The sequence below is a fragment of the Panthera leo genome, chromosome A2 (genome assembly GCF_018350215.1).
Source record: "Panthera leo isolate Ple1 chromosome A2, P.leo_Ple1_pat1.1, whole genome shotgun sequence".
Classification (NCBI taxonomy): domain Eukaryota; kingdom Metazoa; phylum Chordata; class Mammalia; order Carnivora; family Felidae; genus Panthera; species Panthera leo.
Genome location: NC_056680.1, coordinates 17,698,269 through 17,722,594, shown reverse-complemented (window position 1 = coordinate 17,722,594; position 24,326 = coordinate 17,698,269). Strand labels below are relative to the sequence as shown.

The window sequence follows — 24,326 nt, the reverse complement described above, 5'->3', positions numbered from 1 at the left end:
CAGGCTCCCCTGTATGATCCTGGGTTGTTGTGGGAGAGGATGGGCAGGGACGCTGGGGCCTCAGGACCTTGTCACTTGCTTGCCCTGATCTCTCCAGTGTAAGGAGGGGGTGGTCCCTGATAGGTCTGTCCATCAAAGTTCCTTGAGCCCTGTTCCAGCTTCTCTCCCTGAGTTCCTGCTTCTGGGCCAAGCCGAGTGCCCCGTGGTCCGTTTGTAGGCGACTGCCCTCCCAGACTTCACTTACATCTTTCTTTGCTTTGAATGCTGACTCTCTCCCCTGTTGAAAGCCTCTCCTTCATAGCTGCTCTCAAATGAAGCAGGCCCCACCCCAGCCTCAGCCTCCCTCCCTGCCTGTCCAGCTCTGTTCCCTTTCTCATTTGTCAGTGGGTCCAACAAGAGCCCCTCATTTTGCAGCCTCAGCAGAGATTTGGCCATTACTGTAGGGCAAGGAGAGTATCTTAACAGCTGTGGGGTTTAGTTGGCACTACTGTTTGAGGAGAATTAGGGACCGTTTGGCAAAAACTTCATTTTCCTTGTGGGCTCTCAAGTTAACAAAGGTTCTCGCCATAAATGGGGGGAGGAGAGTCAGGAACCCACAGACAGACATCAGTCAGAAGTGGTTTTCATCAGTTCCCTTTGGTTTTTGACCCAGGACGATCCTCATAAGACCCTTCCACGTGTCCAGAGTTCCCGATACTGTGACTTCCAGTCATAACTTTTCCTTTTTCATTGGGGGGCTGAAGGCAGAAGGCTGTTCTGTTATTTTCTCAACAGGACTGTCTAATCCAGCAAGAAGCACAGAGAGGTCAGGGCTAGGAGTGGGGTCCCCTGAAAACAGGTCCTCAGGAAGCTGAGGCAGGAATATTTGACAGGGAACTAAGCACTGATGAGAACTGATGAGGGAACTAAGCACTCATGGCTGATGAGATGTCCTTCCTTAACTGCTGACTCGGGTTAAACGCACAGGCTCCCCTGCTGGACCTGAAGAGAGGCTGACAAAATGCCCCCCAGTAAAGCTGTGTGGCACAGCCTGGTCGCTCTTCATCCCAGAGCCATTCTGCCTTTCCCTTCACATCCAGAGTCAGTGACACTGACTTCCAGCCATGACTTCTTCCTCACTGGAGTGCTGAGAGAACCATGATTCTCCTCCTGAGATAGTGTAATTGAGTGAAAAGCACAGGTCCTGTGACAGCCCCCATGCCTTGCTCTGTTCCCTGTTTTGCGCACACACAGACACTGGAAGGGCAGGGCTGTGCTGTGCCATCTGTCCCCGTGCTGGCACCTATGATGAGCAAAGTAGGGCCCCATGGCATGAGGATCAGAAAGCCCTGCCGGTTTCTGTATGATTGTCCAAGAGGCCCTGGCACGTGTTTGTAAGGGATGCAAGAGCCCCAGGTGACAAAGTTACATACTGGCCTCTGGCAGCAGACAGATGCTGTGAGAGGGTGCAGACCTCCAGGACCCACTCAGCAGATACCCCGATGGTGCTCTCACAACACAAAATTAGAACCACAGAGGGAAATATGATTAGCCAGAGAGTTCCTCAGCGAGGAAACTCTTTGAGAGAAAACACCCCTTTGGCTGCTTGGAAGGATGGTAAATGTGGGATATGGTGAGCAAAAGAAAGGGCAGAGGGAGACAACTAAGCCACTCGGGTGGGTGTTTGGGTGGGGCTGAGGGAAAAAACTCAAGAAATTTTGAGAGGCAATGAGGTCTGGGGGGTCGGGCTGACCGCTAGTGTAGAAACGGGTACCTAATGGTGCTGCCACACACACATCAGGCAACTCCAGAGTGAGGGAGTGGGTAAAGATCACACGCCTGCTCAGTCCCCCAAAGATACAGAGGCTCTGAGTAGTTGAAAACAATGTTTTCTTTTTTTCTCTCTTTTAAAGAAATATTTTAATGTTTATTTTTGAGAGAGTGAGACAGAGTGTGAGCGGGGGAGGGCCAGAGAGGGAGACACAGAATCCGAAGCAGGCTCCAGGCTCTGAGCTGTCAGCACAGAGCCCAGCGCGGGGCTCGAATCGCGAACCGTGAGAACATGACCTGAGCTGAAGTCAGACGCTTAACCGACTGAGCCACCCAGGTGCCCCTTTTGTTCTCTCTTTTTGAACTCATGACCAAGACCAAGAGTCACATGTTCTTCTGACTGAGCCAGCCAAGTACCCCATTTTTTCTCTGTTTTTATGGAAGAATAACATAGCCATGAAAATTACACTATACAAAGAATAGAGCTGAATGAATGCTGACAGAGAATGCTGCTATAACTACCACCCAAGTCAAGAAATAGAGTATCACCGGTCCCTAAGGCCCACTTTGGTGCCCCCTCTTTTTATTTTTTTTTAAAATTTTTTTTTTCAACGTTTTTTATTTATTTTTGGGACAGAGAGAGACAGAGCATGAACGGGGGAGGGGCAGAGAGAGAGGGAGACACAGAATTGGAAACAGGCTCCAGGCTCCGAGCCATCAGCCCAGAGCCTGACGCGGGGCTCGAACTCACGGACCGCGAGATCGTGACCTGGCTGAAGTCGGGCACTTAACCGACTGCGCCACCCAGGCGCCCCAAGTGCCCCCTCTTTTTAAAAATTTTTTCATGTTTGTTTGAAAGAGAGAGACCGAGCACAAGAAGGGGAGGGGCAGAGAGAGACTCCCAAGAAGGCTCTACGCTGTCAGCGCAGAGCCCGATGTGGGGCTCCATCCCGCAAACTGTGAGATCGTGACCTGAGCTGAAATCAAGAGCCGGACACTTTAACCGACTGAGCTGCTCAGGCGTCCCTGTGTGCCCCCTCTTAATCACTGATTCCTCCTTCCTCTCCAGACCTTCTCCCTAGAGGCAATTACAGATCAGCTTTGCCTATTTTTGAACTTTACGTAGATGGAATAATACAGTATAAACTCTTCTGTGTGGCTTCTTCATTCACCATTAAGTTTCTGAAATTCTTCTGTGTGATAGTATGCGGTTCCAGTATGTTCACCCCCAATGTTGTATGGGATATACCCTCATTTATTCACTGCTGATGACCTTTCAGTTTCCAGTTCTTGGCAGTTGTGAATAGCGCTCTCAGGGACATCGTTACACAGGTCTTCCTGTTGCACATACGCATTATACTGGGGAATGTGTTTTCATGAGCGGAACCGCAGGGTCACAAGCCAACGCTCCAAATAGTTTTTGCAAAGTAGCTGTACCAGTGTATGCTCCTCCAGTAGCGCGACTTCCACTTCTCCACCTCTTTCCCCAAATTGGGTGTTGTCAGCCATTTCTTTTTGTTTGCTTTTAGTCATTCTGGTACACTATGGTAGTATTTTTAAATTTGTATTTCCCTAATGGCTAAAGAGGTTGAACACTTTTTCATTAGTTTACTGGTTCTTTGGATCACTTGTGAAGTGCGTGTTCAAATCTCTGGCCTGCTCATCTGCTGGGTTGTCTATTTTTTTGTTGATTTGTAGTATGTATGTGGCATCTGAGTCCTTGGGTTATCTATTTTGCAAAATCTTCTCCCATCCTTAACATAGTCTTTTGATGAAAGTACATTCTTAGTTATAACATAATCCAGTTTCTCAGGATTTTCTTTGTGCTTAGTGCATTTTGTGTCCTGTTAATAAATATTTGCTTAAAGTCATGAAGATATTCTGTATTGTCTTCTCAAAGCTGTGTTCTCTTTCTTTCATATTCAGATGTCAAATCTATCTGGAATTATGTATGTAGTATGAAGTAGGGGTCTCATTTAATTTTTTTCTACACAGATATCCAACTGACCCTGCACCATTTTTTGAAAAGCCCAGGGGCACCTGGGTGGCTCAGTCTGTTAAGCATCGACTTCAGCTCAGGGCATGATCTCACGGTCCGTGAGTTTGAGCCCCACATCAGGCTCTGTGCTGACCGCTCAGAGCCTGGAGCCTGCTTCAGATTCTGTGTCTCCCTCTCTCTGCTCCTCCCCCACTCATGCTCATTCTCTCTCAAAAATAAAAAAAAATAAACATAAAAAAATTTTTTTAAAGGCCGTCATTTCCTCATGTTGATTCTCTTTTTTTTAAAGTTTATTTAGTTTTGAGAGTGGGGGCGAGGGGCAGAGAAAGAGAGAATCCCAAGCAGGCTCTGAGCTGTCAGCAGGGAACCCAACATGGTGATCGATCTCACGAACCATGAGATCATGATCTGAGCCGAAATCAAGAGTTGGATGCCCAACTGACTGAGCCACCCAAGGCACCCCTCCTCATGTTGACTCTTAAAAGCCACCCTTGGGGGCTCCTGGGTGGCTCAGTCGGCTGAGCATCCTACTCTTGATTTCAGCTTAGGTCATGATCTCAGGGTCATGGTATTGAGCCCCTCATCAAGCTCCATACTAAGCTACTTAAAACTCTCTCTCTCTCTCTCTCTCTCTCTCTCTCTCTCTCTCTCTCCCCTCTCCCCTACTTGCTCACTCTAAAAAAAAAAAAAAAAAAAAAAAAAAAAAAACCACCTCATCAAAATTCAAGGCTTCCCACATCTTTAGGCTCATCTCTGGATTATGTTCCAGGAGTGTATTCCTGTACTGGCACCATAGTCTTGGTTTCCTGTAGCTTTCTTATACCCAGTAGAGGAAAAACTGTCCTCCTACTTTGGTTTTCAAGGCTGTCTTGGGTGGGGTGCCTGGCTGGTTTAGTCAGTAGAGCTTGTAACTCTTGATTTCTGGGTTGTGGGTTCGAGCCCCATGTGGGTGTAGAGATTATTTTAAAAAATAATAATAAAACCTAAAAAAAAAAGACTATGGGGTGCCTGGGTGGCTCAGTCACTGACTTGGTTTCGGCTCAGATCATGATTTCACGGTTTTGCGGGTTCAAGCCCCGCATCAGGCTCTGTGCTGGCAGCTCAGAGCCTGCTTGGGATTCTCTCTCTCTCCCTCTCTCTCTACCTCTCTCCCACTTGCACTGTCTCTGTCCCTACCAAAATAAATAAATAAACTAAAAAAAAAAAAAAAAAAAAAAGACAGTCTTGGGTATTCCTGGCCCTCATTTTAGAACCTAGTTTATTAGTTTACACACACACACGAATACACACAGACAAAACCAACTGGGGTTTTATTGGAGTTGTATTGAAACCACAGGTCAATGTCAATTTTGGAAGAAATGGCATCTTTACAATATTGAATCTTCCAATTTTTGAACATAGTTTTTCATCCATTTATGTATTTATTTCTTTCAATATCATGTGTGTGTTGCACATTTTTTAAATTTATTTTTTATTTTTTTACATTTATTTATTTTTGAGAGACAGAGAGAGAGCACAACTGGGGGAGGGGCAGAGAGAGAGGGAGACACAGAATTGGAAGCAGGCTCCAGGCTCTGAGCCATCAGCACAGAGCCCGACGCAGGGCTCGAACTCACGAACCATGAGATCATGACCTGAACTGGTCGGACGCTCAACCGACTGAGCCACCCAGGTGCCTCGCACATTTTTTTTTTTTAAATATTCATTTATTTGGAGAGCAAGTGGAGGGAGGAGGGGCACAGAGAAATGAAAGAGAATCCTTTGCTGACAGCATGGAGCTTGATGCGGGGCTCCATTTCACAAACGGTGAGATCATGACATGAGTGGAAGAGTAGGCCACTCAACTGAATGAGCCACCCTGATGCCCTGTTGCACAATTTTCATTAGCTTTATTCCTGGCATTTTGTTACTTGATGCTTTTGTAAATGGCATATCAAATTTAAAAAAAAATGTTTTTTTAACATTTATTTATTTTTGAGACAGAGAGAGAGAGCATGAACAGGGGAGGGTCATAGGAAGAGGGAGACATAGAATCTGAAACAGGCTCCAGGCTCTGAGCTGTCAGCACAGAGCCCAACGCGGGGCTCGAACTCACGGACTGCGAGATCGTGACCTGAGCCGAAGTCGGACGCCCAACCGACTGAGCCACCCAGGCGCCCGGCATATCAATTTTTTTTAAACTGTTGCTGATATGTAGAAATTACAGCTTATTTACTTATATAGAGATTTAATTTTTAAGTAATCTCTACACCTAACATGGTGCTCAAGCTTACAACCTCAAGACCAAGAGTTGCATGCTCCACCAACTGAGCCAGCCATGTGCTCCAACAATTGATTTTTATGTATTGACCTTGTATTCAATGTCTTTGCTAACTAAACTCACTCTAATAACTTACCTATGGTTCTTTAAAATTTTTTACATACCCAATCCTATTGCCTGTGCTTGTTTTATTTTTTCCTTTCCAATCCTCATACCTTTTTATTTTTCCTGCCTTACAGCACTGGCTAGGCCCTCCCCTCCGATATAATATTGAGACTTGTGGTCATGAATGTAAAATGTTTTCCTCCAGTAATGTTCTGCTCCTCCAGAACATTGTTGGAAGGGAGGATCTATCATCAATACTTAGTTTCTGTCTTTACAGGGGACATTAGAAGCTGCCGCTGGAGCGGGGCTGGGGTGCGGGTGGGGGATGGGACACAGAGGTGAGTGCACATGGGGAGGAGGAGCCACAAAGAGAGGATAACAGTGGAGGCAGGAACATTAGGGAGTGACAGGGCTGGCCACCGCAGTTACACCGCAAGTCAAGTGTATTAAGGAGAGGTCTAGGTCTTGCTCTTTACAGGAGCATCAGCTGAAGCCACTGCTAGCCCTAATGAAGACAGCAGAGCTCGATTTCCCTCTGCCATGGTTCCTTTACCCCTCTGCACAGTGCCCACTTAGCCTCCAAGACCTAGGATGGCTCCTGCTTCCCCTATAGGTGCAGACTTCCTCTTGGTTATTCGAGGCTCTGCTCAGGCATTTTCTCCAGCAGGAAGCCGTCCCAGATCGCTAAGTTGCCTGAGGCAGCTCCCCAGGGACCCTAGTACTCTTCCCCCTAGCGTGCCTCCTGCTTCCCTCCTTTGCTGGTGTAAAGTTTCGTGCCCTGCACTCGCTAGATTGTGGACCCGGAGGGCTACTGTACAGCCAAATCCTCGTCCCTGGCCCCGCCCCTCCAGGCCCTCCACCGACTGGACCCCGATCCAACCCAGTTCCACCTCAGCAGCTCAGCAGTGCTCCATCCTCACGCCCATAGGAACCGAGACCGTATATCCGGCATGAAGTTCCGACCTTAGGGCGTCCTCAGATTCTGGAGCCCACCTGCCAGCTTTCCACAGCTAGGTAGGGCGCTCAGGAGGTGGGACCCACGGGAACCCCCCTCCCGGAAGCGAAGAAGTCGAGGGGCCGAAGAATGTGCCGCCTGATTGGTCGATGGTGATGTCATATGTACCGTTGGAGTGGGCTGCAGGCCTGAGCCAGGAGTTTTGCTTTAGTTCCTAACTGGAGCCGCGCCCCTTGGAACGTTCTGGGATCCCGCCCTAAACCCCTCCTTGGTCTGGGGACGCCCGCGCCCTTTATCCATGACGCTGCAGGGCGTTGCCGCTGCTGCCTTTGCGGGCCAGGGGGCAGAGAGCCTCCGGGATTATCTCTCCGGGCTACCTTGGAATCCACAGAGCCCTCCCCTAAGACAATGAGTCCGCCGTCGGGGGGCGGAGCCTCCCATTGTGCCAATAGTTCTCTCCCAACCCGATGTCGTCTTCTGTGACGTCTATTCCGCCTTATCTGCCCATTGGCCATCCGGAACCGACTTGCTCCTGGAATTGCTCAGCTCTGGGAGAACTGTATTGAACCGTGGGAGGAGGATTGAGCTTCCGTTAGTCCCTTCAAGGGGTTAAGGGACGCGGTCGTGGAGGGCGAGGGGCGGGGATCCGAGGAAGCCGTGGCTGCAGTTATACAAGGCAACGCCGGGCTCCACGTGGCATCCCAGAGCTTTCGAGACCCGCGGCCTGGAGGAGGGTGTTTCCTCCAGTGGAGGGGCCCCCAGCGCAGGAGACTGCTGGGTTCCAGCAAGGCAGGGAAGAGTTTGTTCTCTATTCACGCCTGGGCGGGTCATCTCCAGTCCTTGCTCTGCAGAGACACTCCAAACAGATGGTCGCGACATGTTTCACGAGTTAAAACTCAGTGGTCGAACAGTTCAAGCTATCAACCTTAGGTCTGGCGTCCCAGGTCCCCATCCAGTCAACCTCCCCTGCGTCCCCGGGATTCCACATGGTACCCCTGCCAAGAGTCATGAGAACGCTCTCTGCGCAACATTGGCACCAATTTTCATACCAAACTCCAGGACAGGGTCCGGAACTAGTGCTCAGGAAGGGGAACAAAAGACCTGCAAACAGAAGAAAGAATAAGAGATGGAGCTGAGACCGCGCCTAGAAGAAGGAAGGCGGGTGAGGGGGGTGTCCCAAAGCAAGGAGGGTGGATCCAGGGGCGGCGAACCTTCCAACCCTTATTCAGCACCGAGGGCAGCAGTTATGCTTTGCCCTTAATAAAGATGGCGACAACAGCTTCAGCAGTCAGATTTGCCATGCGCAACGGGCTGTACCACAGGATTTGGGGTTTCGGGGCTGAGGTGGAACGAACCATCGCTGAAGCCGGGAGCCATGTTGGAGCGGCGGGAGGCGGCAGCCGCGTCGGGGATGCTGTGGTGGGGGCGGCAAAAGCCGGGGCCGCACGCCAAAGGGGCTCTGGCTGCGGAGTAGATGGTGCCCAGAGGGCGAAGGCGGTGCGGAGCGACAGGCCGAGAGGCGGGGGACCGGGGCGGCGGCAGGGGCCCGGGAGGGGGCCCGAGCGGCGGGGCGGGCCCAAGGCCCGGACCGGGGCGAGGGGCGGTGGAGGCCGTGTGGGGAGGCGGGGGGTGATGGCGAGGCGGCCGCCTTGGTGGGGTCTCAGGGGGCCGACAACCCCACTACTCCTGCTCCTTCTCCTCCTCTCTTTGTTCCCTCTCAGCCGAGAGGAGCTGGGGGTCGACGGGGGCCAAGGCTGGGACCCAGGGGTAGCTGCCGCTACGGGGCCAGGGGCGCGGACCGGCGGCGGAGCCTTAGCTCTTTGTCCCGAGACGCCCGGGGTCCAAGAGGATGAAGAGCCTGGCCTGGGAGTCAGGGAGCCTGTCTTCTTGGGGCTCCGAGGGGGAAGGCAAAGCGCCCAGAGTGGTAGAGGGCTCCCTGAGCAGCCGGACGCGGGGTTGGGAGCGAAATATGGGGTCCAGGCTTTAGACAGACGCGGGCAAGGAACAGGACAGGGACCAGGGGCTCTATTATGCTGGCGCCCAGAGGTCTCCTCTTGCGGGCGGACAGGACCCTTGCGAAAAGATAGTCAGTCTCCAGAGGCTCTGCCCCCAGGGGTCCCGAGCCTGAGGAACAGCTCTCCCTTCCCTTTGGACCTTCTGGTTCGGCCCCGTGGTTACAAGCCAGTGTTCTCCCAGAGGAATCCTGGAAGAGGCACCCCCAAAAAAGTGGGAACCACGCGCTGCTGCGGGGAATTGTGGGCACCGAGGCGTAGGGGTCAGAGCGAGAGAACTGCGACATCTCGAGAGGCGAGGACAGCCCCCCAGCCGGACTGTCCCCCCAGGGCTATAGGATGTGGCCCTGGGCTGGATTCAGCACCGCTCATAGAGAGGACAGCTCCCGAGTCTGTTTCAGCACTGCGCGAGTCTCGGACAGCTCCCGAGCCGACGCCCGAGCGCATGCGCTCGCGTGGTCTCTTCCGCCGCCGCTTCCTCCCGCAGCGCCCCGGGCCGCGCCCTCCGGGGATCCGGGCTCAGTCGGGAACCTGGAGAATACCCACAGCGAGCAGGATCCGCCCCCGTCGCGCCGCGAACCGCCACCCTCAGTTTCCGCAGTACAACTATCAGGCGCTAGTGCCCGAGAACGAGGCGGCTGGCACCGCGGTGCTACGCGTAGTGGCGCAGGACCCGGACGCAGGCGAGGCCGGGCGCCTAGTTTACTCGCTGGCTGCGCTTATGAACAGCCGCTCTCTGGAGCTGTTCAGCATTGACCCACTAAGCGGCCTCATTCGCACAGAGGCTGCTCTGGACCGCGAGAGCATGGAGCGGCACTACCTGCGCGTGACGGCACAGGACCACGGCTCGCCGCGCCTCTCGGCCACTACCATGGTGGCCGTTACAGTGACCGATCGCAACGACCACGCGCCAGTGTTTGAGCAGGCGCAATACCGGGAGACTCTTCGCGAGAACGTGGAGGAGGGCTACCCCATTCTTCAGTTGCGTGCCACAGACGGCGACGCGCCCCCCAACGCCAACTTGCGTTACCGCTTCGTGGGGCCGCCAGCTGCGCGCGCCGCTGCTGCCGCCGCCTTCGAGATTGATCCGCGGTCTGGCCTCATAAGCACCAGCGGTCGCGTAGACCGCGAACACATGGAAAGCTACGAGCTGGTGGTGGAGGCCAGCGACCAGGGCCAGGAACCTGGGCCGCGCTCTGCCACTGTGCGTGTGCACATAACTGTGCTGGACGAGAACGACAACGCGCCCCAATTCAGCGAGAAGCGCTACGTGGCGCAAGTGCGCGAGGACGTGCGCCCCCACACGGTGGTACTACGCGTCACAGCCACCGACCGGGACAAGGATGCCAATGGACTGGTGCACTACAACATCATCAGCGGCAACAGTCGTGGCCATTTTGCGATCGACAGCCTCACGGGCGAGATCCAGGTGGTGGCACCTCTGGACTTTGAGGCAGAGCGAGAGTATGCCTTGCGCATCCGGGCGCAGGATGCAGGCCGGCCACCACTGTCCAACAACACAGGCCTGGCCAGCATCCAGGTAGTGGACATCAATGACCATACTCCTATCTTTGTCAGCACACCTTTCCAGGTCTCTGTACTGGAAAACGCACCCCTGGGCCATTCGGTCATCCACATTCAGGCAGTGGATGCGGACCATGGGGAGAATGCCAGATTAGAGTACTCCCTAACTGGTGTGGCACCTGATATGCCCTTTGTGATAAACAGTGCCACTGGCTGGGTCTCTGTGAGTGGTCCTCTGGATCGTGAGTCTGTGGAGCATTATTTCTTTGGTGTGGAGGCGCGAGACCATGGCACACCTCCACTCTCAGCCTCAGCCAGTGTCACGGTGACTGTGCTAGATGTTAATGACAATCGGCCTGAGTTTACGATGAAGGAGTACCACCTACGGCTGAATGAAGATGCAGCTGTGGGCACTACTGTGGTCAGTGTGACCGCTGTAGATCGTGATGCCAACAGTGCCATCAGCTACCAGATCACAGGTGGCAACACCCGGAATCGGTTTGCTATCAGCACCCAGGGGGGTGTAGGTCTGGTGACACTGGCTCTGCCATTGGACTACAAGCAGGAACGCTACTTCAAGCTGGTGCTAACTGCTTCTGACCGTGCGCTTCATGATCACTGCTATGTGCACATCAATATCACAGATGCCAACACTCACCGGCCTGTATTTCAAAGTGCCCACTACTCAGTGAGCGTGAATGAGGATCGGCCAGTGGGTAGCACTGTGGTGGTTATCAGTGCCTCCGATGATGATGTGGGTGAGAATGCTCGCATCACCTATCTCCTGGAGGACAACCTGCCCCAGTTCCGCATTGATGCAGATTCAGGGGCCATTACACTACAGGCTCCACTGGACTATGAGGACCAGGTGACCTACACACTGGCTATTACAGCTCGGGACAATGGCATCCCACAGAAGGCAGACACCACTTATGTGGAGGTGATGGTCAATGATGTCAATGATAACGCTCCACAGTTTGTGGCTTCCCACTACACGGGATTGGTATCTGAGGATGCCCCACCTTTCACCAGTGTCTTGCAGATCTCAGCCACTGACCGAGATGCTCATGCCAATGGCAGGGTCCAGTACACTTTCCAGAATGGGGAAGATGGTGATGGAGATTTTACCATTGAGCCAACCTCTGGCATTGTCCGCACAGTGAGGCGGCTGGATCGGGAGGCAGTACCAGTGTATGAACTTACTGCCTATGCAGTGGACCGAGGTGTACCCCCACTGAGGACTCCGGTCAGCATCCAGGTGACGGTGCAGGATGTAAATGACAATGCTCCTGTCTTCCCAGCTGAGGAGTTTGAGGTGCGAGTGAAGGAGAACAGCATTGTGGGCTCAGTGGTGGCTCAGATCACTGCGGTAGACCCTGATGAAGGCCCCAATGCACATATAATGTACCAGATTGTGGAGGGGAACATCCCTGAGCTGTTCCAAATGGACATCTTCTCTGGAGAGTTGACAGCACTCATTGACCTGGACTATGAGGCCCGCCAGGAATATGTGATTGTGGTGCAGGCCACGTCTGCCCCTCTGGTCAGTCGAGCCACTGTGCATGTCCGCCTGGTTGACCAGAATGACAACAGCCCTGTGCTCAACAACTTCCAGATCCTCTTCAACAACTATGTATCCAACCGCTCAGACACCTTTCCTTCAGGCGTTATTGGGCGCATCCCAGCTTATGACCCTGATGTCTCTGACCACCTCTTCTACTCTTTTGAGCGGGGCAATGAGTTGCAGCTGCTGGTGGTCAACCAGACCAGTGGGGAGCTTCGACTCAGCCGCAAGCTAGACAACAACCGCCCACTGGTGGCCTCCATGTTGGTGACTGTCACAGGTGAGGGGTGGGGGGCAAGCAAGTGACCCAGTGACCCCAACCTTCAGGGCCTCAGGGGCTCCACAGGGCACCTGAAACCAAAGAAGGATTTCCAAGCCTTCCAAGAATCCCTTAAATGCTGGGTTCCTGCACCCCCACAGGATCTGCCATAGGCTTTACAGGTTAGGTTCATAGCCTGCTTAGGGTCTTGGACAGTCTCCACAGAACCTCAAAGATTCTAGGGCATATAGCAAATCCCATAAAGACCGTATGAACTGTCTACTACACTAGGGATAGTGCCCCCATCCCCAAAAGCCTGCCGGTCCTGGCTTAATGCTCTGGAGGCCACAGGAAAAGCCAGCATGGGCCAGTCAGCTCACACCTGTTCAGATGAAGCATTACTTTGGGTCCAGCTTGACCTTTACCCCATATGTACAGGGAAGGTGGGCCAATAGTTTAATGGTCATGAATAGCAGCTTACTCTGGCAGCTTCAGACAGAGAGTGGGCCCATACTGGCCTGACAGCTATCCAAGGGACTGACTGAGGACCTGCCCTTTGGGAAAATGTCCAGAGGCCCACGTGCCTCTTTTCTACCTCTACAGCCCCAGATTTTCACAAACACTCCCTCATAGGAGGGTGTAGGTGGGAGAGGCTCTTGCAATCGTGCCTGCTGCTGCAGAGGTTGGCAGAGAGGCTTCCACTGCTGTTCACTTCCCAATTCTGGAGCATGGACTCCTCACACTGCCAAAGAAGGCACAGACTTCATTTATCCCTAAGTTCACTCAACAACCAAGCCTTATTGGCCATCCAGTGTGTACTAGGGTCTGGGGACAAGGTATATAAGCACCTCATTCTCATTTTGAGAGGTGACCACTGAGATCACAGGACCCAGATCTGGGATGACGGGCAGCTTTCTGATCCAAGAATTCTGAGGGGGCAGGTGGGTGGTGGTCAGGGTTCAAGACCTTCCTGGAGAGAGAGAGTTTGCTGAGCCAGGATTCTGGGGGATGGGGTTGAGTGGTCACAGGGCCAGGGGCCCTTCTAGTGCCATGGAAAAGCAGTTTGCTGACCAGAGATAGGGGATGGGTAAGTATTAATCTAGAAGTCTGTTTGTTTCTTTGAGGGGATGTTGTGCTGGTTATGCAATGCTGGGGGGTAGGGGTGGGTGGTCAGTGGCCCTGGCTCCTTTTTATGTTCTGAGTGAGGGTGGCTGCTGGCCATAACCTGGGGGAAGGTGAGTTACTATTTAGGGACTCTCTTGTGTGCTGTTAGAGGAATGGCTTACTGACCCAAGGGCTGACTCAGGTTTCTCCTGGCGTTGGAGGGAGGGGAGAGGAAGCAGCAACTTGGTACCCTGATGCTGAGGGAGTTGGTGGTCACAAGCCCCAGACCCCCTTGTGTCTGGCAGGGTCAGCCTGCTGACTCACAGGTGCTGGGAGTCTAGGCATTCACTGGCCCCAGCTCTCTGAGTCCCAGGGAAGGGCAGCCGCTGACCCCAGACTGACCACTGCCTCTACCCCCACCCGCAGATGGGCTGCATAGCGTGACGGCGCAGTGTGTGCTACGCGTGGTCATCATCACGGAGGAGTTGCTGGCCAACAGCTTGACCGTGCGCCTTGAGAACATGTGGCAGGAGCGTTTCCTGTCACCGCTTCTGGGCCACTTTCTGGAAGGCGTGGCCGCGGTGCTTGCCACACCCGCCGAGGACGTCTTCATCTTCAACATCCAGAATGACACGGACGTGGGGGGCACCGTGCTCAATGTGAGCTTCTCGGCGCTGGCGCCGCGCGGGGCCGGGGCAGGCGCTGCGGGTCCCTGGTTCAGCTCCGAGGAACTGCAAGAGCAGTTGTACGTGCGCCGCTCTGCCCTTGCCGCGCGCTCGCTCCTAGACGTGTTGCCCTTCGACGACAACGTGTGCTTACGCGAGCCCTGTGAGAACTACATGAAGTGCGTGTCCGTGCTGCGCTTCGACTCGTCTGCTCCCTTCCTGGCGTCGGCCTCCACGCTCTTCAGACCCATCCAGCCCATCGCAGGCCTGCGCTGCCGCTGCCCGCCCGGCTTCACGGGAGACTTCTGCGAGACGGAGCTCGACCTCTGCTACTCCAACCCGTGCCGGAACGGCGGCGCCTGCGCGCGGCGGGAGGGTGGCTATACCTGCGTGTGCCGCCCGCGCTTCACAGGTGGGCGGGCCGCGGGCCTGGAGGCGCCACGGGCAGAGCGTGAGGGCGGAACTACAGTGAAAGCGAGGATGGGGAATCTGTCTTGAGTCTACCTGGGTCGGGTGCGGCGCCGCGGAGCGCGAAGCCGTAGAACCCGGCCCTGGGAGAACCTAAAGCCCTGAAGAAATAGAGGTCTTAGGCGGGCTGAGACTGCGGCGGGGGCGTGGCCTGGGGCGTGGGGGCGTGACCGGAGCTGCTGGGAACGTGGGGCGGGGCCAGACCGATAGGAGGCGTGTCCGCCCCCAGGGAGCTCGCCCTTTCTGTGGGCTGGGAGGCTTTGGAGGGGCGGGGCCCCCTGGAGCCGCGGGTGACCTCCTCCAACCTTGGTTTGACTCCTAGGAGAAGACTGCGAGCTGGACACGGAGGCCGGACGCTGCGTCCCCGGCGTCTGCCGCAACGGAGGCACGTGTGCCGACGGGCCCGACGGAGGCTTCCGCTGCCAGTGCCCGGCGGGCGGCGCCTTCGAGGGCCCGCGCTGCGAGGTGGCGGCGCGCTCCTTCCCTCCCAGTTCGTTCGTCATGTTCCGCGGTCTGCGGCAGCGCTTCCACCTCACGCTGTCCCTCTCGTAGGTGCCCGCCCGGTATCTCTGCGCGCCTCCACGCCGTCCCCACTCCCTCTGTGACCCTGAGTCAGATTCCCGGCTGCCCCATCCTGACGTCCCACAGGACATCGCCCCTCCCCGGGTGTCCTGCCTGGGTGTCTCGGAGCATCACTGTCCCTGACATCACTGCATTGTCCCTGACGTCACCGCACCCGCTCTCCTCCTTTCCTGCTTCACCCTAGCCTGGCTGGCGCCCCGTGAAACTTCTTGTCGCAGGGATGGTGGGTGTGAGGAGGTGTCCCGCTCGTGACTTGCCCTGTCCACCCCATCCAGGTTCGCAACAGTGCAGCCCAGTGGACTACTCTTCTACAACGGGCGCCTGAACGAGAAGCACGACTTCCTGGCCCTGGAGCTTGTGGCCGGGCAAGTGCGGCTTACATATTCCACGGGTGGGTGCTCCCGTGGATGTATATGTGGGGGAGTGGGTACATGAGTAGGTGAGATGGCTGGGGGGTATAAGCCTCGAGTCCCCTCAGGTTTGCCTCACTGTACACCTAAACATGTACCTCCATGTCAAACAGACATCAGTGAGGATCTTACCCCCTTAGCCATTCCCTGGGAGAAAGTCCATCTCTCCAAGTGGTGTGTGCTTCTCCTATCTTCCAAGGTACTCTGGTCCAGCCAGTATGGTCACCAGTGGATGGGACTGATCTGATGTATCCCTGACCATCCTGGGAGTAACTGTACCTGAGTAGGGATGGGGAGGGAAAGGTAACTAGGCAGCTCCAGACAACCTTCCACATGTATCCCCTGCACAGGTGAGTCCAATACAGTGGTCAGCCCTACAGTTCCAGGGGGCCTGAGTGACGGGCAGTGGCACACAGTGCATCTGAGATACTACAACAAGGTGGGCACCACCCTTGGCATGGCAGTATGAGGGGAGCTGGGATGCCAGGTTCTGCCCCTTAGGGGTCAATCCTGGAGGTCCTGTTGAGTGGTGTGCCTGGGTTTCTAGCCCCGGACAGATGCCCTGGGGGGTGCTCAGGGCCCCTCCAAGGATAAAGTGGCTGTGCTGAGCGTGGATGACTGCGACGTGGCTGTGGCTCTGCAGTTTGGTGCTGAGATTGGCAACTACTCATGTGCAGCTGCTGGCATGCAAACAAGCTCCAAGAAGTGAGACCCCAGCCCCTGATACCCATGCCTTCTGCCTGCCAAAGCCCACTCCAACCCTGACCCCATGCCCGTCTCCAACCTGCCACCCCATCCTTCCCCAAATCACAAATCCTCTCTCCACTATGACACAAATCCTCTCCCCTACCTCACCGTAGCCCCATCTCTTTATTCTACCCCTGCCTCCCTGCTCCCATACACAGTCCCCAAGCACCCAGTCCTCCAGTATCCACTGCCCCCTTCCTAATGCCCCACATCCCCTTAGATTCTTCGCCAACCACCCAAATGCCTCACTGTTTCATCCTAGCCTTCAGCCCCTCCCCTTCACCTTTCCCTAGACCATCTGCCCATCATGAACTCTCCTTTGCACCCCCACAACTAAAGTTAGGCCCCAGCTTCTTCCCTGGCCTTACCCTCCCCCCTAAATCACCTTTACCCTCTGAGTCCTACTCCCACCCCACCCCCACTTCTGTGGCCCTCAGGAGCAACCCTACCTTGGCCTCTGTCCCAACAATGATGAGGACCCCTGATCCTCAGGTCCCTGGACCTGACGGGCCCTCTGCTCCTGGGGGGTGTCCCCAACCTCCCCGAGAACTTCCCCGTGTCGCACAAGGAATTCATTGGATGCATGCGGGATCTGTACATTGATGGCCGCCGAATGGACATGGCAGCCTTCGTTGCAAACAATGGCACCATGGCAGGTAGGCCATGTCCCCACATTAGGGAGGGGGAAGAGGGCTATGTGGAGTGATTCCAAATCTGACCTCATCCTTGTTTCCTTTGCTGGCAAGCATTGTGCCATAGCTTAACCCTTAGGGCCTGTCTCCTTCCAACTCCATCTTGAGAGAATCTGGGGCTAAAATCATGGCCACTTTTGGCCCCTCTGGACCCCTGTGTCCTGATAATACTTGTGCCCCCTGCCCCCCACGTTCTCACATCTGCCATGTGCCTTCCTCTCCCAGGCTGCCAGGCCAAGCTGCACTTTTGCGACTCGGGTCCCTGTAAGAACAGCGGCTTCTGCTCAGAACGCTGGGGTGGCTTCAGCTGCGACTGCCCTGTGGGCTTCGGTGGCAAAGACTGTAGGCTCAGTGAGTGGGCATCATGGGGCAAGAGGGGCCTGCAGGGTAAGGTCTTTTCCTCAGGTGGGACCTGTGATCCTCTTCCTTTTATCCCCCCAGCCATGGCCCATCCCCATCATTTCCGTGGCAATGGGACGCTGAGCTGGGACTTTGGAAATGACATGACTGTGTCTGTGCCGTGGTACCTGGGGCTGGCATTTCGGACACGGGCGACTCAGGGGGTCCTGATGCAAGTGCAGGCTGGGCCACACAGCACACTCCTCTGTCAGGTGTGTCTGTCCTCCTGGCCCCTCCCTAGACCCTCAACTCTCAACCTCTAATGCCACCAGCAACATTCCTGGTCTGTTACAACCTAGTCCTGCCAGGTGTACTGACCATACTTGGCCCTACTCTGGACCCTGGCCCTTGATCCTCTTCCCCACCATAATATCCTCTGCAGGTGCAGGGCCCCAGCATATCTTTTTTGTGCTAGCTGCACCAATCCATAATCCCTGATCTTGACCTCTGAGTCCCCTAACTTCACTCTCAGGGACATGGTGTCCCTATGGCACAATGCCCTGTGTGCCAGATATAGCCTTAGCCCTGCAGTTCTGATGTCTGAACCCCCTGATCTCACCTCTTGACTCTCCAAGCCCCAGCCCAACTTGGGGCCCTGACCCAGGGCTGTGCTTCTCTATCTGCAGCTGGATCGGGGGTTGCTGTCGGTGACAGTGACCAGGGGCTCGGGCCGTGCTGCCCACCTCCTTCTGGACCAGGTGACTGTCAGTGATGGCCGGTGGCACGATCTGCGGTTGGAATTGCAGGAGGAGCCAGGTGGCCGGCGGGGCCACCATGTCCTCATGGTCTCACTGGACTATAGCCTCTTCCAGGTCTGATCTCTGACTCTTGGGTAGTCCGTTAGTCTCCCAACCAGACCCACCTCATTTGACCCCTCTCTAGTCCAGATCCCCTCAACTGTCTCCACTGTACATCACTCTCCCTGCAGTCCCTTCCTCATGCCCTTGCTTTGAGCCCACCCTGCCAGCCAGGCCTGCTCAGGTTAGAGAGGCTATCCAGATTTCTGGCCTGGTCTTGGGGTACCTCTGCAGCCAGTACATTCCCTAACTCTTGGGAACCCCTTCTGGCCTCTGCCCTGATCTCCCTGTCTCAAAGCTCTGAAATTTCAGGGTCTATTCTGGGTCCAGGAAAGAGAGGCCTGTCTGAACCCAGCTCTTTACTGAAACCTTGCTATTATCCATCCCTCACACTCCAGCAGGTCCTCCGCACTCAGGGGCAGCGCATGCCCAGACCATTCTCCTGGTCCAGAGGGACAGAGGATGGTCATGCAGGGCTAGGACAAGGCCAAGACTGACTCTAGGGTAGGGCAGGGATCCATCAGGTGCCCCCACACCCCCAGTGCTGACTGTACCCCTCCCCCAGGACACCATGGCAGTGGGGAGTGAACTGCAGGGCCTGAAGGTAAAGCGACTCCATGTGGGAGGCCTGCCCCCCAGCAGTGAAGAGGAGGTTCCTCAGGGTCTGGTTGGCTGTATCCAGGTGGGGGTCAGCACGGGAACATGATTTGGGCCATTAGGGTGCGTGGTCAGTGGTCAGGAGCACCTTGGGACTTGAAAAGCTGCATTCACATAGGGGTTGGCATGGGGAGGGGATGTGACCCAGAGCCATCAGAGATGGGCCTTTCTGTGCTGTTGGCGGTGAGGGTCTAGCTTACATTATCAAGGGTCATTAGAGGTCTGTGTCAGGGACAGCACGATTAGGGGTCCCATGGGGGGCTGAGTTGGGGATATTGGGGTCAGGGTCTGGGCTTTTTGGGGGGTTTGAGGGAGACTGCATGTCAGGTGGCTGGCTCTGTAGGGGCTGAGATGCTTTGACATGGGGCTCACACCTTGCTGGCTGTGTCCATAGGGGGTATGGCTCGGCCCCACGCCCTCGGGATCCCCAGCCCTGCTTCCTCCTAGCCACCGAGTGAACGTGGAACCTGGTTGTATAGTGACCAACGCCTGTGCATCTGGACCCTGCCCACCCCACGCTGACTGCCGAGACCTCTGGCAGACCTTTTCTTGTACCTGCTGGCCAGGTGTGAATTGGGGTAGGGCAGGGTGGATTTGGGTAGGAACTGGGGGCTCATGGTAAAGACTGGGATCACTGGAAGGACAGGTACCTGCTTACTCCCATGCTCTGTGGCCAGTGTCCTGAGCTCGCTGACCCAACCTGCAGGTTACTATGGCCCAGGGTGTGTGGACGCCTGCCTCTTGAATCCCTGTCAGAACCAGGGGTCATGCCGCCACCTTCCAGGAGCTCCCCATGGCTATACCTGTGATTGTGCAGGTGGCTATTTCGGGCACCACTGTGAGCACAGGTGAGGGGCTGGAGACTGAGATGATGGAAAGACCTGGGGTGGGGGGAGGGAGTTATCACTGAGATATCTTGGAGGCATCTCACATCTCACCTGGCTGTCTACCTCCAGGATGGACCAGCAGTGCCCACGGGGCTGGTGGGGGAGCCCAACCTGTGGCCCTTGCAACTGTGACGTTCACAAGGGCTTTGACCCCAACTGTAACAAGACAAACGGGCAGTGTCACTGCAAGGTATGCCTGGCCCCTGACCCCTGACCTTTTAACTTTTCTCTAGCCATGATTTGTGATTCTTATCGAGCTTGCTGATCTCTGCCACCTGATTTAGGCCCTAGCCTCTTACCCCTGTCCTGTCATCTAACTGCCACCTCTAGTCCTTGATGTCTGATTCCTCCCTTACATTTCATTTGAAGCCCAATCTTCCTTCTGGCCTGTGAGTACTGTTCTCTTGACCCTTTGCCCTTGATTCCACTCATTCCTCAAGCCCTGACCTGAGACCCCTACCTTAAGCCCCGATCTCTGACCTCAGTCCCCTGATCCATTCTCGAATAGGAGTTCCACTACCGACCACGGGGCAGCGACTCATGCCTCCCATGTGACTGCTACCCTGTGGGCTCCACCTCGCGTTCATGTGCACCCCACAGCGGGCAGTGCCCCTGTCGCCCAGGAGCCCTTGGCCGCCAGTGCAACAGCTGTGACAGTCCTTTTGCGGAGGTGACAGCCAGTGGCTGCCGAGGTGAGCAGGCTCCACGCAGCTCCACATATAGAGGGCTGGCTCTGGCATGCTGCCACCAAGCTTTCTGGCGTGTTTGACTCCTTGGGTAGGGCTCTGGGAAGTGTTTCCTGAAGGAGACCACTGATACCTAGACACCCCCCACATTTGTCCCAGATACTTTGATGACTTGTTACAGAACCTGACAGGCCAGCTCCTGTAAGGCCAGAGAGGGAGTGCTGGGTAGTGGGTCTGATGTGGGTGGTAAAGGAGTAGTGGGTGTGGCTATCATTTTCCCCAGTCCCTGGCTGCCTGGTTCAGTGCTTCCTCTCTCTTTAGTGCTCTATGATGCCTGCCCCAAGTCCCTGAGATCTGGCGTGTGGTGGCCCCAGACCAAGTTTGGCATGATGGCTTCAGTGCCCTGTCCTCGAGGGGCCCTGGGTGAGTACCTGGGGAGCAGGGGCATCATTGAGGGTGGGAGTAGGTCTGTCCTCCGACTGCTGGAGCCACTTCTTTTCCTGAGTTGGGTGGCATTGCTCCTGCAAAGAAGTGGGAGTGGGGTAGGGGTCCATGTGGGCTCCTCAATACCTCCTAGGGGGTCTGGGTCCCTCCCCACCCCCTCATTGAGCCTCCATCTGTTTCTCTTGGCTTCTGGGCAGGATTGCGGGGTGCAGGTAAGGGGTACGTGTTTGCTCAGGTGTGCTGCGCCCCCCCACCCCACTGCCAGAGCTTTTGCAGACCCCTCCCGCTGCCTGAAATCCCTGCGGACCCATCCCCGCTGCCTGAGGTCTCTAAAAGCTACTCTCAGCTGCTTGAAGTCCCTGGAGGCCCCTTCCCACTGTCTGAGGATGCTGGAGGCCCTTTTCTGATGCTTGAGGTCCTCAGAGGCCCCTCCCCACTGCCTGAGGACCCTGCAGACCCCTCCCCACTTCCTAAGATCCTTGCAGACCCCCTCCTCAGTTCCTGAGGTCTCTTCAGGCCTTTTCCTATGTCGAAAGTCACAAAAAATGCCCTCCTCTCTGTTTGAGGACGCTATAGACTCCTCCCTGCTGCCTGAGGGCCCCTCCCCACTGCCTGAGGTCCTTGCAGAACCCTCCCTGCTGCTTGAGGTCTCCACAGTGGCTGGACAGAGATCATCTCTGTATGCATGCTCATGTGTGTGTCTTTCTGTGCCTGTGCACGTGTCTGTGTGTCTGTCTTGGGGGGGTTCTGTGTTCAAGTTAGGGTCCCTCTTGCTGGTGGCTACGAGCTCTCTTAAGACCCAGGTCAATTCTCATTCAACCCCCATCCCCATCTCACAGACAAGGGCGAGAGGGCAGCAGAGTCCACCACTGGGACAGTTGAAGCTGGTGTGAGAACTTTCACCCCACCCTCACTTTGGTCACACAGTACTCCTGGAAACCTTGGTCTGTGTGTGCATACATGGAGAGAGCATGTGTGTCTGTGTGTTTGTCCTGATCCACACGTCCGTGTATGTGCAGACGTGGGCACTGGTCTATGTGTTTGCTTGCCCTGGGCCACATGTCTGTGAATCTGCTCTGGCCCGTGTGTGTGTGTGTGTGTGTGTGTGTGTGTGTGTGTTTATGTGTGTAAGAGAGAGAGAGAGACAGAGAGAGAGCGTGCGCACCTTTCTGCTCTGCTTTATGTAATCAGTGGTTCTGAATGGCCCACAGGCCCCCTGAGACTGATAGGCAGCTGGGACCTGCTTGGGCTGGGAGCTTGTCCAGCCACAGATGCTTACTATTCTGGTCTCTGCTTCAGAGCTCCCCCTGGGTTGGGGGAGGGTGCTGTGCTCATCAGATCAGTGAAGGTGTTCCGGCCCCAGTCCTGACCATGGTTCACCTGTCCCTAGGTGCTGCTGTGAGGCTGTGTGATGAGGACCAGGGTTGGCTGGAGCCTGACCTCTTCAACTGTACCTCCCCTGCCTTTCGAGAACTCAACCTGCTGGTGAGACTGCCCAGACCTGACCCTGCACTCAAGACCTGCGCTGGCCCTGGCCCTGGCCTCAGCTTCCCCAGGCCTGGGCTGGGGCCCAGACATCATACCCCAGCCTTTGACCTCCTGGGCTTTTCCTGGTTGCCCTTTAATCTGGCCAAACCCTTCTTCCTGTGAAGCTTTTGAGAAAGGCCTAAGGGACCACAGAGCGACCATCCCCATCTTTGTCCTGGCAGCTGGACGGCCTAGAGCTGAATAAGACAGCACTGGATACTGTGGAGGCCAAGAAGCTGGCCCAAAGGCTGCGGGAGGTGACCGGCCACACCGACCACTACTTTAGTCAAGATGTCCGAGTCACTGCCCGACTGCTGGCCCACCTGCTGGCCTTTGAGAGTCACCAGCAGGGCTTTGGGCTGACAGCCACACAGGATGCCCACTTCAATGAGGTGGGGCTATCTCCTGTGCTCCCCATCTCCTGGACCCCTGCTCAGGCCCCTCCTGACCCTGAGGAAGTAAAGGCCCTGGGCTCTCCCTCTTCCCTTGTCCTCTCCCAACCCACGCCCTTGCCGGCTGGGGTGTGTCTGAGCACCCAGCCATAACCCTCAGACCTGCCTTGTCTCCCCTCACATGTCCTCACCTGGCTGAGCCCACTTTCATCTCCCTGATTCTAGAATCTGCTGTGGGCCGGCTCTGCACTGCTTGCCCCAGAGACCGGGGACCTGTGGGCAGCGCTGGGGCAGCGGGCCCCTGGGGGCTCCCCAGGCAGCGCAGGGCTGGTGCAGCATCTGGAGGAGTATGCAGCCACGCTTGCAAGGAATATGGAGCTCACATATCTGAATCCCGTGGGGCTGGTGACGCCCAACATCAGTATGTGGCGAGTGGCATGGGGGGGAGGCAGGAAGGGGGCTGTGAAAGGGCAAGGACCTGGAAATCTGAGGGGCTGGGGGCTATTGATGTCAACATTAGTAGCGGGAGGCTGTGCCACCTCCCTCAGTGCTTTGCAGGGACGGGCTCTGTGCTGGTAGCAATGAAGTGAGGGATTGTGGGACTTGGGTATAAGATGCAGATAGGAGGGTGTGGGGCCTTCTGCATGGGGAGGAGATCCTTGTTGGGTCTCATCCCTCTTCCTCCTGGGCAGTGCTCAGCATCGACCGCATGGAGCACCCCAGTCCCACCCGGGGAACCCGTCGCTACCCTCGTTACCACAGCAACCTTTTCCGGGGCCAGGATGCCTGGGATCCTCACACACACGTGCTGCTGCCTCCCCAGTCCCCACGGCCATCCCCACCTGAAGGTGAGATCCCTTGGGTGACCCCTGGCCCGGGTCCTGTTTTCCTATCCCACCTCTTTCACCAGATAGCATATTGCCCTCCTGCCAGTTCTCCCCTTGTCAGACCCACGCCATGTCAGACCCCTGTGTGAGACCCTCCCATGTCAGCCCCCCACACTGCTCTCGCCTCGCCGGACTCTCTCCCTCACCACAGATGATCTCTCCCACACCTTGATATTCAGGATCCAGCCCTGGAGAGCCCAGATCCCCTTCATGGGTTCCTGCTTTCTCCATCTCCCAGACCTGGACCTTCAGGGAAGAGATTCCCATGCTTGATGCTGCGATGGGTTGGTTCAGAGCTGGGTTTGTGGGTGCTTGGGGTCAGAGGTCACTGACAGTGGTTCCTCCCCCTCCCCTGGCAGTTCTGTCCACAAGCAGCAGCAGCACGGAAAACTACACCTCCTCAAGTGTGGGCCCCCCTCTGGCCCCCCCGGAGCCCGAGCCTGAGCCTGGGATCTCCATTGTCATCCTCCTTGTTTACCGCACCTTGGGGGGGCTGCTCCCTGCCCAGTTCCAGGCCGAGCGCCGGGGCGCCAGGTACCACGGGGGGCATTACTT

At 55.7% G+C, this 24,326-nt stretch overlaps 1 protein-coding gene across 3 annotated transcripts in view; it reads left to right on the top strand.

Moving 5' to 3' along the window:
- The first annotated feature begins 8,700 nt into the window (after positions 1–8,700).
- Positions 8,701–24,326, top strand: part of LOC122214304 (cadherin EGF LAG seven-pass G-type receptor 3) — a 36,582-nt gene continuing 20,956 nt past the window's right edge. For all 3 annotated transcript variants that reach the window (XM_042929257.1, XM_042929251.1, XM_042929250.1), the window contains exons 1-21: positions 8,701–12,448; positions 13,958–14,608; positions 14,987–15,212; positions 15,522–15,637; positions 16,007–16,095; positions 16,204–16,361; positions 16,896–17,059; positions 17,321–17,446; positions 17,537–17,706; positions 18,121–18,306; positions 18,857–18,973; positions 19,343–19,514; positions 19,655–19,796; positions 19,905–20,025; positions 20,344–20,527; positions 20,843–20,944; positions 22,356–22,450; positions 22,675–22,884; positions 23,110–23,305; positions 23,577–23,732; positions 24,131–24,305. In XM_042929257.1, coding sequence (XP_042785191.1) covers positions 8,701–12,448; positions 13,958–14,608; positions 14,987–15,212; positions 15,522–15,637; positions 16,007–16,095; positions 16,204–16,361; positions 16,896–17,059; positions 17,321–17,446; positions 17,537–17,706; positions 18,121–18,306; positions 18,857–18,973; positions 19,343–19,514; positions 19,655–19,796; positions 19,905–20,025; positions 20,344–20,527; positions 20,843–20,944; positions 22,356–22,450; positions 22,675–22,884; positions 23,110–23,305; positions 23,577–23,732; positions 24,131–24,305 — 7,304 coding nt within the window. The remainder of the gene's footprint in view (positions 12,449–13,957; positions 14,609–14,986; positions 15,213–15,521; positions 15,638–16,006; positions 16,096–16,203; positions 16,362–16,895; positions 17,060–17,320; positions 17,447–17,536; positions 17,707–18,120; positions 18,307–18,856; positions 18,974–19,342; positions 19,515–19,654; positions 19,797–19,904; positions 20,026–20,343; positions 20,528–20,842; positions 20,945–22,355; positions 22,451–22,674; positions 22,885–23,109; positions 23,306–23,576; positions 23,733–24,130; positions 24,306–24,326) is intronic.